The sequence below is a fragment of the Myodes glareolus genome, chromosome 14, assembly GCF_982192425.1.
Source record: "Myodes glareolus chromosome 14, mMyoGla1.1, whole genome shotgun sequence".
NCBI classification, from domain to species: Eukaryota; Metazoa; Chordata; class Mammalia; order Rodentia; family Cricetidae; genus Myodes; species Myodes glareolus.
Window position 1 is genome coordinate 31,978,318 of NC_142039.1, and position 19,895 is coordinate 31,998,212.

General features: G+C 47.5%; 1 protein-coding gene across 1 annotated transcript in view; it reads right to left on the bottom strand.

The window, feature by feature from the left end:
• Positions 1-3,123: 3,123 nt before the first annotated feature.
• The window catches only part of Edaradd (EDAR associated via death domain), a 46,742-nt gene continuing 29,970 nt past the window's right edge, over positions 3,124-19,895 (bottom strand). Inside the window, exons 5-6 of the mRNA XM_048461140.3 lie at positions 14,928-14,973; positions 3,124-10,077 (exon numbers count right to left, since the gene is read on the bottom strand). Of these exons, the coding sequence (XP_048317097.1) occupies positions 9,695-10,077; positions 14,928-14,973 (429 nt within the window). The 3' untranslated portion in view covers positions 3,124-9,694. The remainder of the gene's footprint in view (positions 10,078-14,927; positions 14,974-19,895) is intronic.

Below are 19,895 nucleotides of genomic sequence, written 5' to 3' on the forward strand. Positions count from 1 at the left end.
GCACACGCCACTTAGATACTTGGAGGTACAGCTTTTAAGATTCCCTTTGAGAGGTAGCCGACATTTTAAAACATTCAGTATAGAGTTAGTATTTGTTGATAACTTTTATTTATTGATTTTACATGTATGCCACAGCATATATGTGCAGGTCTGAGGACAACTTGTGGGAGCTGGTTCTCTCTTTCCACCATGTGGGTCCTGGGGATTGAACTTAGTCTATCAGGCTTGACAGTAAGTACCTGCACCTGAGAAGCCATCTTGCTGTCCTGAGTTAACATATTGGAATGCGTTTTGTAAAGTGTTTCTTTACTCAATGCAATGAGAGGGACCTGGCTCAGTAAACAAACTGCGACTTGAAACTTCTGGGGATAGATTATGAGGCCTGAGAGATCACAGGCCTGGTGGGGCAGCCCTGGGCAGGGACCTCCCTGGACTAGCTCCCCAGAGATCAACAAGGAGCTGCTCTAGTATTGACAGTGGCTTGAAAGAAGTTTGAAGGAATCTGGCCCCATCCCCTCTGAAATCTTCCCAATCTAATATTTAAGTATCAATTCATCATCTCCTTGGTTGTCTTATTATTCCCAGTTAAGGAAGCTTTGCCAGAAAGAGGCAAAACATTGTCCATGATATGCTTCTGTCAAGTGGTGTGTAAGAGAATGGCCTGATCCCATGAATAACACTAAAAGTGAATCCATCATGGACCTGAACAGACTTCTGCTGTGAGGTACCAAGGGCATGTTTTACTTAGACTGCATTTTTTTTCTTAAAAAAAAAAACTAGAAAAATAAAAATAAATAAAAAAAACCTTTTTTCTTTGTTTTGAAACAGAATTTTATATTGAGTTTTGTTTTTTTTTTTAACTGCAATCAGGCAACCGTGATAATTGCTAGTGGGTTTCAAGCTGTGATAGTTTCAAAACAGACACATCTTAGGTTCCTAGACGGATTCACAAGGCGTCCTCCTCATCTAAACGGACAGAGATAATTTTGTTTGGATGGGATGAGAGAATGAGGAGAAGGAAGAATTCAAGCAGGTAACAACTTGTTGGTTTGGATTCTGGGTCGCTCTCGCAGACACCTGAAAGATGAGCTGCAGAGCGGGGAAGGAGTCTAAAGCAGTTCTCAGCCTGTGGGTCACGACCTCTTTGGGTTCCCATATCAGATATTTACATTATGATTCATAACAGTAGCAAAATTACAGTTATGAAGCAGCAGTGAAATAATTGTATGGCTAGAGTCACCACAACATGGAGAACTGTATTAAAGGGCCACAGCATTGGAAAGACTGAGAACCACTGGTCTAAAGAGAGGTGGGCAACTCCCATTATGGAGTAGTTAGATAAACCGCATGGTAAGATGTGGTAATCCTAGTGATTGCCAGGCAGACACAGGGATTTGTTTGTGTGAGGAGGAGGGCGTAGATGTGTGGGGGTGTGGCTTGCTAGACAGCCAGCTCAGTCTAATACCTGAGATTCAGGCCAGGGAGACACCCTGTCTCAACAAGATGTGCTAGGCAGTGGTGGCACAAACCTTTAATCCCAGGACTTGGGAGGCAGAGGTGAGGCCAGCCTGGTCTACAGAGTGAGTTCCAGGACACCCAGAGCTGTTACATAGAGAAATGATGTGGGGCGTCCTTCTGTATGCTGCAAATAGCTGTTGCTTTTATGGGTTGATGAATAAAGCATCTTTGGTCTATGGCAGGGCAGAATATAGCTAGGCAAGAAAGTCAAACTAAATACAGGGAGAAAGAAGGCAAAGTCAAGAGAGATGCCAAAACAGCCACTGAAGGAATAAGATGCATTACTGGTAAGGCATGGGCCATGTAGTGATACACAGATTAATAGAAATGGGTTAACTTAAATGTATGAGCTAGCTAGTAATAAGCCTAAGCCATTGGTCAGACTTTTACAATTAATATTATGCCTCTGAGTGATTATTAGAGAACTGGCAGGTGGGAGAGAAATGTCCAGTTACAAAACTCTGTCTTGAATAAAACCAAAAGACCAAAACCAAAACAAAATATGTCAAGGTGAATGGCACCAGAGGAACGATGCTGGAGAACTGGAGATTGACCTCCACATACATGCATACCTGCATACCATGTATAACTGCAGTCTTATGTGCACATACACAAACACACACACACACACACACACACACACACACACACACACACACATACGAGATCATTGGCCCAGATGGCAGAGGTTGGAGGATTACTTTAGAGTCCAAACAAGACTACATAGTGAGACCCTGTCTAGTTTTAAAAAAACTACCCAAAGAGAAATAGACCAGGAAGAGGATGAGAGTCTTAAGGATGTTAGGAGCTGCTGGTGGATGGTTGACATGGAGAACTCTGGTAGGACACAAAACTATGAGGTAAATCATGGAGCAGGTTGAGTCTGAGGTGTTGATAAGGCACCAATCAGAGATGTCAAGCCCATAGATATTAGAGGACAGACGAGGTCAGAAGAGGCAGGCAGTAACGGTGAAACAGTCCTTCACATACAGACACAGTACAGTGGAGCCCCTCCCGGGAGGCTAACTGCTCACCCTTTATCCTGCTCAGTGCCCCTGGACCACCTTTGCCCACATCCCCAGTCCTCTCAGTCCTCACCTGCAGCAAGTCTACCTGTCGACAGCTCCGGGGTTGCAGGACCGTGTTGTTTATCTTCGCATTTCCAGCATCTGGGACGCATTCCAGAAAACCGCTGGTGTTCAAATAATGGATGATGGGGCTACAAGACATGAGCCAATGACCTACATTGGAATCTATGCAAGTAGGTCTTAAGGGCTGACTCAGTCAGTAAAGTGCTTTTTGTCTGAACATGAGGACCTGAGTTTGATTCTCATAACCTATATAAAAATGCTGGACATTGAGGCACACATTTGTTATTGCCACACTGGGGAGGCAGAAACAGAAAGATCTCTTGGGCTCACTGGCCAACTAGCCTGGCCTAATTTGTGAGCCCCAGGCCAATGAGAGACTCTATCTCAAAGGAGGTGGATGGTATGTGTTCATCAGGCTAACACCCATGGTTGTCCTCCAGCCCCTACATGCATGCACATACATGCAAAACACACCCTTCCCAGAAACACATACACATTAAAAATGAGACATCCATTGGGACAGCGGTTGACATCAGTCTTTAATTTTGTAGCACCCATTATTACAGTAATAAACATCTTTCCTTATCCATAAGAAAACCAGAATCATACAGAAGATGAAAACATAGACAGAGTCAAAAAGATAGTACCAAGGTATACAGATGGTATCCAGGGATGCAGGGATGTCAGAAGCTTTTCCTTCTCGGGATGAAATGTCTTGCATAAACTCCCGAGGGGGTGCTGCAGAAGACAGTGGTCACTGGACTGTCCCGTAGAACGGAAGAGCACAGAGCACTCAGAAAACATTGAGGTGCTTCCTCCTTCTACCCCAAGAGAGCTGGGTGAGTTCATCATTTCACCTCCAGCTGCATCTTTGACTACTTCAGTCCCTTCAGTACATCTGATCACCCGGGGATCCCCTGCCAGACATAATTCCCAAAGACACTCCCCCTGACAGCCCCAGGAAGGAAGACAGCTGGCCTTGCTTCCAGGGTCTTTCAAGTCTAGGTCTTGGGTACCCACAGGTGCTCCATCCTCCAGTACTGAGGCTTCAGTAGCCCCAGCATCTTGGCTTCGATTCTTTCTAAATACAATACAGGCAAGATTCACCCTTCCTTGTGCATACCGAGTACCCCGGAGTCCCAGAGTGGGATTGGTGTCCCAGGCAGCAATGAGACAGCAAATGTTTCTCAGTCGCTGCCTGGGCATATGTAGGTATGTGCCCTCCAAAGGTGTGTGTCTTTCAGTTACAAGAGTTAACATCAGTCTTTGGCTTTGGAGCACCCAGTGGAGAGAGTGGCTGGCATTGCTAGGCCCACAGCATTGCTTCTGTGTGTACACATGAGAAGAAGCAGATTTTGCTGCCAGCTCACAGGAGCAATACTGTTGGTCAGTGGAGGAAGGGGATTTGAGATGTACATGCATTAAAGTCTCTGAACAAGCAGCACAGACAGCAACATCATAGCCTCAAATGAGAGGAAATTCTTAAAGAAGGGACAACAGGATTGATTTCATAATAACAATAATAATAAAAGACAAGGAGGAAAGAAAATCTTTGCTCAAAACCAATGAGATCTGTTTAATCGACTAAAAAGGAGAGGACGGGAGAGAACAATCTGTTCCGTCTTTGTTATTAATCCTTTAGAAGCACATCTTTCTGTGATGCAGATGGTTGAAGACAGATGAGGGGAGGATCACCGCATCGTGCCATCCTTGGGTACCAAATTGGGAGATGAGTGGACCTGACAGACACAACTGTCCCTGTGGAGCTGTCCATCTAAGCGCTGCTAGGTGATTACCAGGCCTCAGAACTCTCGTGCAGCCACTGTGCTGGGCACGTCCTGGATCCAGGAGCCTCCACGTCAGCCACGTCACTCTTAAGAGTGTCTGCGTGTACCAGGTCACGGAACAGTAACACCCTTTCTCTGCCTGACCAAGCCAGGCTCTAACTGGAAACCAATTTAGAGTGTATCAACCAGCAGGGGGCAGCACTGTATTAAAAGTTACTGTTCAGAATGAACCACAAGGTCTTTGCCCAAATTTCCTGTATTACTGAGGAGTTGTATTATTCAGTGCTATAGAAGTAGGTGGTTGGACAGGGTCTTTTAGAATCACAGTTGGGACATCCTAGCACAACTGCAAGCCTGAACTAGTTAAAACCTCGCCATGCTAATATTGTAAGCCATGTTTTTGTCCGCCTCCTCCGGGATGGGTCCCCAGAAGTGTGTAATCTGTCCCTGTGTGTATGACTGTCCAGCATGGCTTTGAGTCCTTCCCTTTTATTTGACCCTTCCCTATTGCAACCAAATAAAATGGACACTATATAAAGCCTCCTCACAGACCACTGCAGATAGGAATTTGGCCTAAGGAAAAATATTTTTTGGAAACACAGCTAAGGGGATTTCGACATTGTAATAGGAAAACAACGTGCGACTTATACTGTGCTCATCTTAACACAGACACCAAGGATAGAAAACTCTTCTGGGTTAACGGTGTCGGGTGGAGAACGACTCATCAGTACGAGCCCATGCTACTCTGGGAGAGCACCTCAGTTCAGCTCCCAACACCCATGTCTGGCGACTCACAGCCATCTGCAACTCCAGCTCCAGGGGATCTGACACCTCCGGTCTTCACAAACACCTATGTAATGTGTACATACTCACACACAGACACGTAACTAAAAATAATAAAAGTAAATATTTAAAAAGTGATGACTAAGCTTTCAAAAGTGATTTACTCAGTCGGCGATAAAATGACCTCCTTCCTCCCGGCTCTCCCTTCTGTGAAGTACCAGGGTATTTATGCTTCTGTTGAATTTGTTGACCATAAGCTAATTTTAAATAAGCTGATTTGTGCTTCAGCTGAGAATATTCCCTGACTTTGAACTTCTGATCCTCTGCTTCCACTTCCAGGTGCTGGAGTTGCAGGCATGCGCCACCACACTGTGGTGCTGAGGATCGAATCCAGGACTTTGGGCTAGGTAAGCACTCTATCAATTGAACTACACTCCCAGCCCTAGCTTGACATTATCTTTTAGAGAGTTACTTCTCTCTCTCTCTCTCTCTCTCTCTCTCTCTCTCTGTGTGTGTGTGTGTGTGTAAATGCATGCCATGTGTGTGTGTGTGAGTGTATGCCTTGTGTGCGTGAGTGCCCCTGGAGACTAGAAGAGGGTGTCAGATCCCCCAGGAGCTGGTGTCACGGGCAGCTGTGAGCCACCCCATGTGTGTGCTGGGAATTAAACTCGGGTCCTCCGGAAGAGCAGCAAGCACTGCTAACTGCTGAGCCATCTCTCCAGCCCTGCCTGACAGTTTTGATCCAACCCTAGAAAGACAAGTTGGTTGGACACTTGCAACCACAGCTGTGCTCCAGAGATGCCGCATGACCAGTTCAGTTTGGTGGCTGAAGTGCTGAAAATTCTTCCTGTGGAAGTGGCGGTCATGCAGATCGGCGGCCCCAGGCCAGACACGAAAAGTATTTGCTCTGAAGTTTGTGGTGTATCGGACTCAAGTTTGACTGGGCATGGTGACCAGTCAACATTCAGGAGGTGAACTCAGTAGGATCAGAAGTTGAAGGCCAGCCTGGGCTACATATCAAGTATGAGGAGGATCTGGGTTTTCTGAAACCCTAATCACCATGAATCAAATTGTGGGGATTTTTATGGGTGGGATTTTTCACCTCAGTTCTTGGTTTAAAATCAGTACCATTAGGAAGATGTTTAAGTTTTAATCGCTTTTGCCACTGTGGCCCATGGGAGGGAGTGAGAAGCCATCATTTCAGCGACTCTGTTCCAAGCCATAGAGACTGGCCTGAAGCTCTCGGTAGAGCAGAGACTCTACTGAGCTAAGGACACGGGTGGAGAGTCAGGAGCTAGCTCATGCCCTTCCTCCTGGGCCTTCTGCTGCAGCTCTCGTCCATCCGGAGTTCCTCCTCTCCCTTCTTTTCTCTAGGAGTGGGAAAGGCAGATTCAGAGGATAGGTATGGGGGAGCAGGCTGATGAAAGGGAACAGAATGGGGGGCTCCCCCTGCACCAATGCCTCAGGGATGCTCACAAATTGGGCCAAAGTGACAAGTCTGCTTGGTGGAGATGGGAGGGAAGGGGCTTTCTGGAAACATGGCTAGACATATGTCAGCCCGGGAACTACCCCTTTCCTCCCCTGCGAGTTCTGGGGTACACTGGGATGCTAGGGCTGGCATCTCCTAATGCTCCAGCCTCCCGCTACCTCTGAGCTTCACCTGCTGAGTTCCGTTTCCTGTAAAGTGATTACCAAAGCCCTCTCATTTCCCTATGGTTGCTTCTGCTGTAAGAAGTGAGAGCAAAACCAGATGTTGTGGTCCAGCACTTGAAAACCAGAGGCAGGCAAATTAGAAGCGTGGGGTCATCCTGTGCTATGCAGTGAGTTTGAGAGTAGCCCGGGCTAGGAGCCTCTGTGAGAATAGCCAGAGCACAGAATGGCCCGTTAATGAGAAAGCTAAGCAACCAATCACATCCGTGAAATAGCAGAAGTTCCCTAGCAAGTTCTGCTGGGAACCTAGGTCAGGACCATGATGCACAAAACATCTGATTTTTCTGAGAAACTGTTTGTAAAAACGTCTGCATTTAGGGGCTGGAGAGATAGGCTCCGCAGTTAAAAGCTGCTATTGCAGAAGTCGTGTTCCCAGGGCTCACATGGAGGCTGAATTCCAGGTCTAGGGTATCTAACACGCTCTTCTGACCTCTGCAGGTACCATGCATGCTTGTGCACAGGCATACATGGAGCAAAACACTCATACAAATAAAACAAATCTGAAAAGCATTTAAATGTCTGCATTTGATCATTAGCTGTCACTTTAAATATAATAAGAGGACATAAATGTGTTAAATCTGAGCAGAGAAGATGTAGGGTGTAATTAAATTCTTAATGAACCAGAAATGATGGGCAAGTCTCACCGTAGACTTGGCTGCTTGGAGGTCACACTCGGTAAGAAGCTGACTTTATTTACCAATAACCTAAGGAAAAACCTATTTGTTATGGGGGAAAAACGGTGGTTTAGAGAATCACCTTTTGAGCTCATCTTAATATCTCTGTCCTATGTCATCAATGTTATTCTTCCTTTTTGTTTATTTTAATTGAACTAGTGTATATGTGTATGGGTCTGTGAGACTATGTGCACATGAACATGTAGAAGCTCCTCAGCACACTTCCACCTTGTGTTTTGAGCAGGATCCCTCACCAGCTTGTAGTTCACCACATACGCTAGACTGGCTGGCAGGTGAGCAACCCCAGGAGCAGCTTAGCTCCACCGTCCCAGCACTGGGATTAATAGTGTGCACCACCATGCCCAGCTCCTGTGCTGGGCTCTCATAAAAATAACAACCAGCCTTGATATGAGGATCTGTGCCTAGTCGTATTGTATCTTGTTATGTCATGTGCGGTTGATATTCCTGGAAGGCCTGCTTTTTTCTGATTTGGAAGTGGAGGAGGAGTGGATCAAGGGGAGAGGAGACATGTGTGGAGGGGAACTGAGAGCAGTGGAGGGAGAGGAAACTGCAATTGGGATGTAGTGTGTGAGAGAAGAATAAAAAATCATGAATAACAGGACTGCAGGTACAGCTCAGTGGTAGAATCCTGGCTGAGCATGCTTAAGGCCCTCAGTTCCATCCCTGGCACCGAAAAAGAAGCATGGATAACAAGCAGGCATTTCTTGTATGTGTATGTGTATGTGTGTGTGTGTGTGTGTGTGTGTGTGTATATATGTTTGTGTGTATGTATATGTGTGTGTATGTGTGTTTGTATGGGTGTGTGTGTTTGCGTGTGTGTATGTATGTGTGTGTTTGTGGGTGTGTATGCGTGTGTATGTGTGTATGTCCGAGGTTGACCTCAGGTGTCTTCCTCAATCACTCTTTACCTTCCTTTATGAGACAATGTCTCATCCTGAACACAAAACTTGCCAACTGGACTCTGTTGGCTAGCCAGTGAGTTCCTGGCTCTGGCTCTCTGGTACTGGGGTCACAGGCACACATTGCTGTGTCTGACTTTCATGCAGGTGCTAGATATTGAACTCAGATTCTCATACTGATAAGCTAAGTACTTTACTCATTGACTGATGTCCTCAGCCTCCCCAAATGGCATTTTAAAAGATTTGTGTGTGTGTGTTGTTGTTGTTGCACGTGGATACAGATGTACATGTACATGTGTGTGCATATAGTTGATGTTGAAATTTTTCTTCAATCAATCTCTACACTGTTCATTGAAAAAGAGTCTCTCAATTGATTCCAGAGCTCACCCATGTGACTAGCCTTGGCTAGTCAGCTTGCTCTGGGAGTCCTGTCTCCCTTCTGAGAGCTGGAATCACAGGTGGGCTGCCACACCATCCCACATTTATGTGGGTTCTGGGGACCAGAATTCTAGTCCTCCTCCTACGCAGTGAGCACTTTAACCACTGAGCCGTCGCCCAGCCCCCAGAGGGGATGTTGAGTACTACTAGTCTTTGCCAATACCATTCCCATGACACTTACTGACCACTCTGCTCACCTACAAACCGTACACTTTGTACTTCTTTTAAAAATACTAAATCCAATGCCAGTATTGATAGCCCATGGATTACAAAAGTGTTTGAATAAAGAAGATGGCTTGTATCCAGGCCATATCATAGAGTATCCTCTCCTAAGCCCTTTATAACAGAAACAGTAACAGTGAACAGGCCAGGGTGACTTCTCCATCCCATCTTCTGCTAGGCTGGGAATGCAAAGGTTCTGCATAGGATGATGTGGAGACGTCCAGAGACATCAACAGTTTGGGATCCCGATGCAATCTTTAGCAGTAACTAAGGAGAGGGTTGTTTTCTTTCCGATTCTGTCCCAACCACAGGCTTTGGTCCTATGCAACCTACAAAATATTCTTCCCCAGTTCCAGATTCGAATATTAAATTAAAACAGATGTGCAAAAAAACACAAATACCTGCCACCAAAACCGAACCCATCCTTCCAGAAGCTGTGAGCTTCAGGGACAACCGCTGCCCATTCCACATCTCATCTGAAAATGAGCAGGTCCACACTCCCTGTGACCCATGCTGGTTTCGCTGCAGAAAGGCCAGCGCCAGAGGGGATCCTAGAAGTGCATGGAACTGTCCGAGGGTCCCCGGTGGGGCCACTCCTCATCCACCCACCTGCGCAGGATCTTCTCCACATCAGCCCTGTGGTAAAGTCGGCAGAGCTCCATCAGCTGGACCACAGTCCTCTGGCTGTTTCGGAACAAGAACTCCAGCGTGGGGCTCTGGGGCCTCTGTTCCAGGAAGCACAGTTCATCATAGGGCATGCCCCACTTGCTGGCAAAATTCCTCCAGTTCTTCACGGTCGGGTGGCACGGATCCAGCTTTATCCTGATCACATCTAGCAAGTCCTGATCATTGAGCAAGTCGCTGATGGTGGGGACCCGGGGTGAACAGGAGAAGCAAGAGCAGCCTTCCTTACACGGCTGGTTTCTGCTGACACCTGCAGGATGACAGAGAAGCCACAGGTTGGCCAGGGGCCCGACATACGCAAGCGACACTCCCTCTATTTTCCTACTGTCTTGGCAACGTCATCGAAGCGTCACACAGCCTTCCCCGGATCATCTAGCACAGTCGTTTCTCACTGCTCACACAATGCTGTTCTGTGCGCATGCACATGTGCACAGATGTGCAGCATGGGTGTGTGGGGGCTAGAGAACAACCTTGCGTGTCACACCCCACCCACACCTTTAATTCAGCATCTCTCACTGGCCTGGAATGGATAGAGTAGGCTAGGCGGGCTGGTTAGCAAGCCTCAGGGATCTACCTGAATCTGGACCCACTTTTCAGGTTACTGCTATGCGTTGTCTCTGAGGTACCTGACTTTTAGATAGGCAACAGCAAGAACTTTGCCCACTGAACCCGTTTTTGTTTGTTTTGTTTTTGAAGACAGCATCTATCTCTGGGCTGGAGGTTATTAAGTAGGATAGACCGGCCAGCAAATCCCGGGGATTTCTTCCTCTTGGGCACTGGAGTCATAGACCTGAGCACCACGACCACAGGGATGCTGGCAATACAGCTCAGGTCCCCATTCTGCAAGGCAAGCACTTTGCTGACTGGGACATCTCGGCAGCCCCTATGGTATTACCTTTTACAGGAAAAGAGAGGCTAGAAGCAGGAGCAAGAGTTGATAAAGCCAACCTCCCTTCCCATCCACGCTTCCCCCATTCCAGCATGCATTTGGAGGGCTCCAGGACCAGATTGAGGGTTCCAGGACCAATTCGTGCTTCTGTGCACGTCCTTCTGCTCATGACAACTTTTAAAATTACATTTATTGTTGTCGGTTGCTGTTGTGTGTGTGCACAGGGGCCTGTGCGCCACATCCCATGAAGGCCAGAGAACAAATTGTGGGACTCGGTGATCTCTTCCATCACATGGGACCTGGGGGTTGAACTCAGGTTGCTAGGCTTGACAACAAGTACCTTTCCCTACTGAGTCATTCCACAGGCCTCCCTGACAGCTTTTAACACCGAACCTAGCACGTGAAGACGGCACTGTGATTGTGCACAGCCCCTCAAAAGTTCTTGAAAAGGAAGAAAACGGGTCCGCCTGCCCCCTGCGTGCATCTGAAAACCAAAAGCATATCTGTCATGGCTAGTGGCAGAAAGATTTCTTGGGGAATTTATAGCCTCCTTATCATTCCTTTGCTTTATCTGTCTTCTTTACTCACAGAGGCTCTGTCTGAAGTGTGGCCAGCAGCCCCCGGGGTGTGCGGGGAGCTGGAGGCGGGCCGAGGAGCACACCAGGCTCTAGCTTGGGCCTCACCCAAAAACCGGTTCCCACCCCAGCTTCAGTCGTCTCAGCCTCCGCGTCATCTATCACCAGGAGGTAAAAGCACGAGTGGGAGGGGAAGTCGGTGGGGAAGAGGTATCGGGAAGTCGCTCACTGAAACCCTCGGTGGTGACACTCTGTGGACACGGCCACTGAGCGGTGTCAACTGCATAATGACGTCTCCAAAATCTGAAATTGGGTTTAAAGGTCACAGGCTTGGAAAGCTGTGGTGGGGGTGACCTTTACTATAGGATGACACATTGTCACACAGGCTGTCACTGAGCAGTGGCTGTAGGAGATTAAGGAATTTGAACAAAGGCGGGGCGAGGAGATGCGCTGTAAGCCTGAGTACTAGGCCAGCCCGGGCTACACAGCATGACTCTGTCTCAAACATAAACGAAACAGCGGCCTAGGGAGAAGGCTCAGCGGTCAAAGCATTCGCCAAACAGGCATGAGGGCTTAAATTCAGAACCCCCACCCTGACCCCAGACCCTCTGTAAATGCTGTGTGAGTGTGATATCCTTAAAGGGAGAGAAGGATTCACAGAGCAAGCGGTCTGGAAAGATTAGAGCCCACCTCGGTGAATAAGGTGGAAAAGCAATACTGGAACCCATGTGAACTGATACATGAGAACATTTTAAACTGCCTGTTAAAATCATAAGCTACGTCAGGCACGGTGGCACACACCTTTAATCCCAGCACTTGGGTGGCAGAGGCAGGTGGATCTCTGTGAGTTCCAGGCCAACCTGGTTAACATGGCGAGTTCTAAGACAGCCAGGACGACATAGAAAGACCCTGTCTAGGAAACTGAAAGGAAAAGCATAAACTTTAGGTAGTAGGAATAATTTCTAAGAAATATATTTAGCCCCCTCCCACACTTCAAATACTTCTCATATCTCATACAGTATTCTATCTGGAAGGACAAACTTTGAGATATCCTGAGGAAGAAAGAGAAACACTGGAGAACAAAGAAATCACTAGTTTTGTAGGAGGACCCGATACCTCTCAAGTGATAGATAGGCCCCAGGTATACAGTAGGCACTGAATAAATGACTTTCTGTAATGACAAGGAACTAGCCCTTACTTCAGTGACAAATTCTCTCTAGAAATTAAAAAAGCAGGGGCTGGCAGGATGGCTCAGCACTTACGAGTGTTTCCAGCCTCCTGTAACTCTGGCTCAGGGGAGCTCATGCCCTTTTCTGTCTCTTTGGACCCTTGCGCTCACATGCACATAGCTCCACCTGCCGCCACACACATACACATAATTAAAAATTAAAAATAAATGATATTTAAGAATAAATTAAATACGTATTTTCCCTAAGGGTGAATAACTGAGGATTCTGCTTCTCCAGGGAAGGAGGTGCAAGCGTATGTGTCGCTTCCCCTGAAGGCATTTCAGAAGTGGAAGGGAGAATTCAGTGAGGGAAGAGGAAACCAGGAAGTACATGTTGCTGGAAAATGGTACCGACTTGGTCTCTAAATAAAAAGATTGTGGGTCAATTCTATATCTGGAAAGAGAGGAGTTGATTGAAAAATATTCATCGCTCTGTAAAAACTCACTTCGATGCTTTAACCACTCTTGTCCTAGGTCACTTCTAGACAAGGGGATGGAGATCAGCTCAGAGTGCAGAGCCCTGGGGGTATACATAGGGCTTGTGCAGCAGACTTGAGGCCTGGATTCAGTTCCTGGCACTGCATAAAACTGGTGCATGCTGGGCAGTGGGGGCACATGCCTTTAATCCCAGCACTCGGGAGGCAGAGGCAGGTGGATCTCTGTGAGTTTGAGGCCAGCCTGGTCTACAAGAGCTGGTTCCAGGATAGGCTTCAAAACTACAGTGAAACCCTGTCTCGAAAAGCCAAATAAATAAGTAAGTAAGTAAGTAAATAAACAAATAAATAAATACTGGTGCATGCATGTCGACCCCCAGTACTCAGGAGGTGGAGATAGGAGGATCAGAAATTCGGAGGCATTCTCAGCCACATAGCTAGCTCAAGACCAACTTGGACCACAGGAACATAGAAAGAAAAAAAAGGTGAGAGAGCATTGCTAGGGAGAAGGCGAGAGAGTGTTGCTAGGGAGAAGGCCCCTGTGGCCAGGCAGGTGGCCTGTTACACAGGTGTGTGCTAAGCCCTTGTCCCACTCTGTGAACACAGGTAATGATGTTGGTCTCAAAAGTGGCTTCAAGGATTAAAGACATCATCCATTCAAGCCTCTTCCTAACACACAACATGGCCCAGTGGAGCTTCACTTGGGATGGAACCCACTGCTCCCCTCCAACCCCTGTGGGAAATCCTCCTCACATCTGGGCCAGCCACCAAGGTCCTATTTTAATTAGTGTGGAGCAGCAGCAGGGCATGGGAGTTTCCCAGCTCCTCCAGAGACTGCAGATGCACAGCTGGGATGGAAGACACAGTCTCGAGGAGTAACTACAGGTCAGTGGCTGTCAGCACAAGAAGTGTGCAGGGTCCACAGACAAAGGAGACCAGATCAAAGAAAAACCTCTCTGAACATTTTCAGGAGTCCTCAGGATATAGGTCAGAGGGAGGGCATTTACCTAACATGTGAGGGTCCTGGGTTCCATCCCCCGAACTGCACTGGGGTGGCGGGGGCCTTAGATGAAGAAACACCTTGCTATGTAGTTGGTTGTGCCAAGGTAGGATGGAAAGTCACGCTATTCTGCACACGGGTTGTGAACAGTTCTGATAGGTTTTCCCCTCCCACAATCCCTTGCCCTCTTCTGCGTAACTTGGACCTTTTAGAAGGGATTCTATAGAGAATGGAAGTGACCGAGAATTCACCATCAAAACACATTCAATAGGTGAGTCCCTCAGGCACTCAAAGGGATTGGGACACGTTCATGAAAGATGGTGTTCCCAGTGTATGTACTGACACCAGGCTCCACGGAGGTGCTTGGATCCCAGGAATAAAGAATGTCCCCTACTGTACCCAGAAGATATAACAGGGTTGAAGAGTCAGTGGGCAAGATCTATGCTTTAGTTACCAAAGCACATGCTATTGTTTAAAAACAGTACAAGTTGGGCTGGAGAGATAGCTCATTCAGTAAAGTAGAGTTGGGGCTGGAGAGAGAGCTCATTCACTAAAGCACTTGCTATGCAAGTCCAAGCATCTGAGTTTGGTTCTCATAATCTACATAAAAAAGCCAGGGGTAGTAACACACATCTGTAGTCCCCGTGATGGGAAGGCGGAGGGAGGAATCCCTAGCCAGATAGCTCAGTCTTATCAGAGACCTCCAGGGCCTGGTGAGAGTTTGTCTCAAAAACTAAGGTATACACACACACACACACACACACACACACACACACACATATATGCATGCACACACACAAGCATGCACACATGCACATAATTATAATCAACATGGATGAATGCTAACTGCTGATTGTCAGAAAGTTATAAAGCCACACGCACAACACAAGGCAATGATACACATATTCACTGAATAACTTTCATGAATCTGCCCAGCTATTCCCGATGCCCAGGAACCTTTATCAATCCTTTACCTGAAAGGGGATCTCCAGTGCTGTCTGGAAAGTCATTTTCTTCTTCCTAAAACAAAAATGAACCTTCATTAAAATCATGGCCACAGGAAAATGACAATGTCAACCTTGCTTGTTAGTTAAATTTCTACCAAGTAAGTATGAGGGTCTGACTGATGTTCAGAGATGGTCCTTCAGTGATGGTGAGCTACAAGAATCATCCCAGAATGTGGAACAAGCCCAGGATGCAACTGCCCCAGGAGACACTGGACAAAGGTGAAGCAAGCCAGGGTCCTATCTCAAATGTCTGAAGGCATACAACCATGGCAGCATGTAACCATGGCTCCTATTATATTTTATCCTTATTATAAGCTGTTTTCTTTGTTTTGTGTAAGCAGAAGTTTTTGTTCTGCCTAGTCCCACAGTCGCTCAATCCCAAAAAACCACACAGAGGCCTACATTAATTATAAACTGGTTGGCCTATTAGCTCAGGATTATTAATAACTAGCTCTTAAAACTTAAATTAACCCATAATTCTTATCTACGTTTAGTCACGTGGCTTGGTACCTTTTATCAGTGCAGAATTTTCATCTTGCTTCCTCTGCATCTAGCTGGTGACTGTGTCTCTGCCTTTGCTCTTCCCAGAATTCTCCTAGCCTGGTCGCCTTGCCTATTGTACTTCATGCCTGGCTACTGGCCAACCAGCATTTTATTAAACCAATACAAGTGACAAATCTTTACAGGGTGCAAGAGCATTATCTCACAGTAGTTTTGTTTTCATTCTGTCTTGGATTAGACCTGCCAGCCTAGGATAAAATGTGTGTGTGTGTGTGTGTGTGTGTGTGTGTGTGTGTGTGTGTGTGTGTGTGATGTGATTGTACATGTGTATGGAGGCCAGGGGTTGATGTTGGTGTCTCCCACCGTCCTTCTATATCTTCCTTCCTTTTTTTTTTTTAGATTTATTTCTTTATTATGTATACAGTATTCTGCCCGCATGTATGCCTTGCAGGTCAGAAGAGGGCACCAGATCTCGTTACAGATGGTTGTGAGCCACCACGTGGTTGCTGGGAATTGAACTCAGGACCTCTGGAAGAGCAGCCAGAGCTCTTAACCTCTGAGTCCTCTCTCCAGCTGCCCTATACATGTTTCTTATCTTTTGAACAGTGTCTCTTACCTCTAACTAGACTGGCTTGTCAGTGAACTCCAGGAGTCTGTCTGTCTCTATACTCTGTCCCAGTCAGTGCTGAGGTTACAGATGTATCAGCCACACCCACCTTTCATGTGGGTGTAGGGATCTGAACTCAGGTTCAGTGCTTGTTGAGCAGGCGCTTGACCCAAGCAAGGATCCATTTCCCCAGCACCCACTCCAGGCCACAATTCTCTGCCTTCCCTATGGATTTTTTTAAGTTCATTTTTATGTGTATTTTGTGTGCATGTATGTCTGTGCACCACATGTGTGCCTGGTGCCTGCAGAGGTTGGAAGAGGGCAAGGAATCCTAAGGAAATGGTGTGACAGATGGTTATAAGCCGCGAGTGCAGCCCGTACTCAGCCATCTCCCAAGCCTCTCTATGAATGTCTTTTGAGTTTTCTTGCAAAGCAGCTAAAACCAAATACGAAACAGTAATGGGAAGCCCTGGATGAGTAGACAGTGCCCTGCCTGTACGACTGGGATTCTGTGTCTACTACCAGGGTCGTGTTGTCTTAGGATGACAATGGCCTTCAGTACGGTTTCCTTTGAGCAAGGGACATGTGCTGTCCATAAAGCCATCAGGGAGGACCAATCCCAGCACACTTTGCCTTTGGGAACTGCATCTTTGTACAACTACAGTCTCTCCATCACCCAGTGTTGCCCCTCCATCCATCATGGGAGTGGGGTCTGCAGTTAGGGCTTTGTCGCTCCAGGCAGACATCACCTTCACTAATCTCCCGTATACATGAGGTTCTGTTGGATTCACACAGCTCCATGGGGCTTTTAATTACCAGGTGTCTGAATTTTGTTTGCAAAGAAGCGCTAACTTGGCCAGACACTGTGGCACATACCCGTAATCCCAGCATTCAGGAGGCAGAGGCAGGAGGATTACAAACTCAAGATGAAGGTTTGATTTAAACAACACACTGTCTTAGGGACAATGGCAGTGTCACTGTTTAGCATATTTTAAGCATTTGCTACTTTTCTCTTAATCCTCCAAGAAGCCATTTTCCTTGCCTGAACTCACCAATCCCAGCTCTGCAGTATGCATAGGTCTGTTAATCCCAGGACTAGCTTTCCACCCACCGTAGGAACATTCCTATTCCTGCCAGCCAGACCTGCCCCTAGGAACTGAGACAATCTTTGCTTTGGCTTTTCTGCTTTCTTGCCTTCCCTGACGCTCCAGGACAACAAAGCCAGCATGCTTGGGAGCCATGGGATCTCTGCAGTGCTTTTTTTCTCCCTTCTCTCTCTCTCTGTGTGTGTGTGTGTGTGTGTGTGTGTGTGTGTGTGTGTGTGTGTATGTGTGTGTAAGAACTAGAAGAAGCCCCTGGAGGGGCCTGAATGCCTCATCACAGCCCTACACAGTAATAAGGTGGAGCCCTGGGAGCCCCATCCCCACAAGTCTACCCTCACCGCCTTGAAGGCCTTGTGGAGACCTGCCCTTTCCTATCTGTAGAGTTTCCACAGGCCTGGGCAGGCCTGCTCCCTCTTATATCAACACAGTCGGCTCTGCTCACTGAATCGGAAGTGTGGTCTGCAAGGACAGAACAGAAACTGCAAGTCATAGAGAGAGACGGGAATGTTAAAGGTTTGTAGATTTTGTGGTCTAGAGGTCCCTGATAAAACACAGTGTTTCCCAGAAGTCAAAACTGCGTGGCCTGGCTCATTCTACTTGAGTTCTCCTCAACTAGAGAATAACAGGCCAATACCAGCTGGTCACATTCACCCTCAGGATATGGGCAGGGAGCACAACTCAGAATTATTGTGCAATGGTTGAAGGCAGAAGAGTGTCCAAGGTGGCCAGGTATAGTAGCCCATGCCCCTAGTCCTACCACTGTGAGAACTTCCAGACCAGCCCAGGCTACATAGCAAGATTTTGCCTCCAAGAATAAAATGAAACAAAAGATAAGCCAGGACCTTCATTTCTAGGCCTGGGAACTGTGCCGCTTGAACGTGAAACTTCCCACAGTGAAACCAGAACAGAGTCGTTTTGTACCTTATCTATTCCTTTTGGTCTTGTTGAAACAACGCTCCTGCCTTTATTCCTCATGTGGTTACTGAGCTGTTCATGTGTTGAAACTGCAGGCAGGAACCCATATCCACAGGTCCAAGGATCTGAACCCTTGACCTGAGGCACAGGAGAAAGAATCACAGGCCTAACCGAAAGGCCAGACTGAATATGGCAAACACTCAAGGAGATGCGATAGAGTCCTCCAGGAAGAGGGCTCCACAGACTGAAAATGCCACAGGGGGCTGGGGATGTAGCTCAGTGAGGGAGTGTGTGCCTGGTTTGTGCAGGCCCCAGGTTCAAGCCCCAGCGTCACAGAAAAGTTAAATAAAACCCAAAACAGGGTGTGGGGATTCACAGCTGTCATCCCAGCACTTGGGAAGCTGAGACAGGAGGATTTGCTGATTGTAGACATCGGTCTGAGCTACAGTGAGAACTTAAAACACACAAACACAAATCAGGGGTGGTGGTGCGTACCTCTATGATCCCAGCTCTTGGGAGCTGAAGGCAGGAGGATCAGGAGTTCAAAGCCAGCCCCTGAGCAGTGACTGCTGGAGGAGCAGAAGTTCAAGGCCAGCCTGGGCTACACGAGACCCTGTCTCTGAAAAACAAGCCAAACAACAAAAACACAAATAATCATACCACAATAAAGCTATAAATAATAAAATAAATCAGAGGTCATTTCCCAGACACAAAGGTGGCTGAGACTGGTCCTGCTGAAGGTCTGTCACAGTGGATAGTTGCAGAATGGGGCATTTGCCTAGAGCCCTCAGAAGCTGACAGGGACACAGAAAAGCAGGGAAAGACTCGGAGTCACGGGGTCTTAGATATGAGGAGCAAGATAACAGGAAGAAGGGAATGGTTGATGCCCTTGTAAGTGCTGGACTTTATCTCCAGACAGTAGGGCTCACCGTGGGATTTCACTGGAAGAAGGACATGTCCACCCAAAACAGTGAGAAATTAGCAGCGGAGATACCTGACTGGCTGTAGGCACAGGAGACATGGAAGGCAGGGGCTGAGTCTGGGATACAGACTCTCTCTCTGGGAGGGAGAAGGAAGCAAGAAGACTAGAGGTGAAGAAGTCACTCAGAGATGGCAAAGTAGGTGGAGAGAAGGCAGAGAAGGCTCTGAAGGGGTTACAGACAAGGAAGAGGTCAAGTCTACATGTGATAGCCCCTAGAAGCTGAGAGCAGCAGAAATACCGCTTCCTGAAAGGAGAGTGCAGCAAGTGATGGGACCAGGGATGCTGAGCAGAGAGCAAGCTGGAAGGTCCCAAGCTCCAGCAGTGCCCAGATCCCACACAGTGATGGTAGTGGGAGGAAAGCAGAGTCAGGGCCGGAGAGAAGGACCCTCAGGAGTGCTGGAGAGGCAGCCAGGTCTGGGGGCCTCACTTGGCCACAAGCAGTGGAAAGGAAAACGTCTCTCTGGGTGGGCCGTACTGCCACAGATATGGCTGGAAAACACGGCCACGTCTGTCTGGAATGCTCCAAGGTACCTATATCTCTGTCAGGTTCCCATCCTGCCCCCATCAGGCCTCAGCTGACACATCACTTCCTCATGGGGGCCTTCTCCAAATGCCCCATGTGGGTTCTGTGACCTGGGTCCTCCCACAGTATCCTGTACTATCACCCACAGCGCTGGTGGCATTGGGTTTGGAGTTTGTCTTCAGTCTTAGGCTGCATGCCGCATGGCAAGGACATTGTGTGTGTTGTACAGGGGGGGGGGGTGTCACTGGGCTCTGGAGCATCAAATGTCTGTGGAGGGAGGGGGAGAAAAGGAAGGAGGTCACTG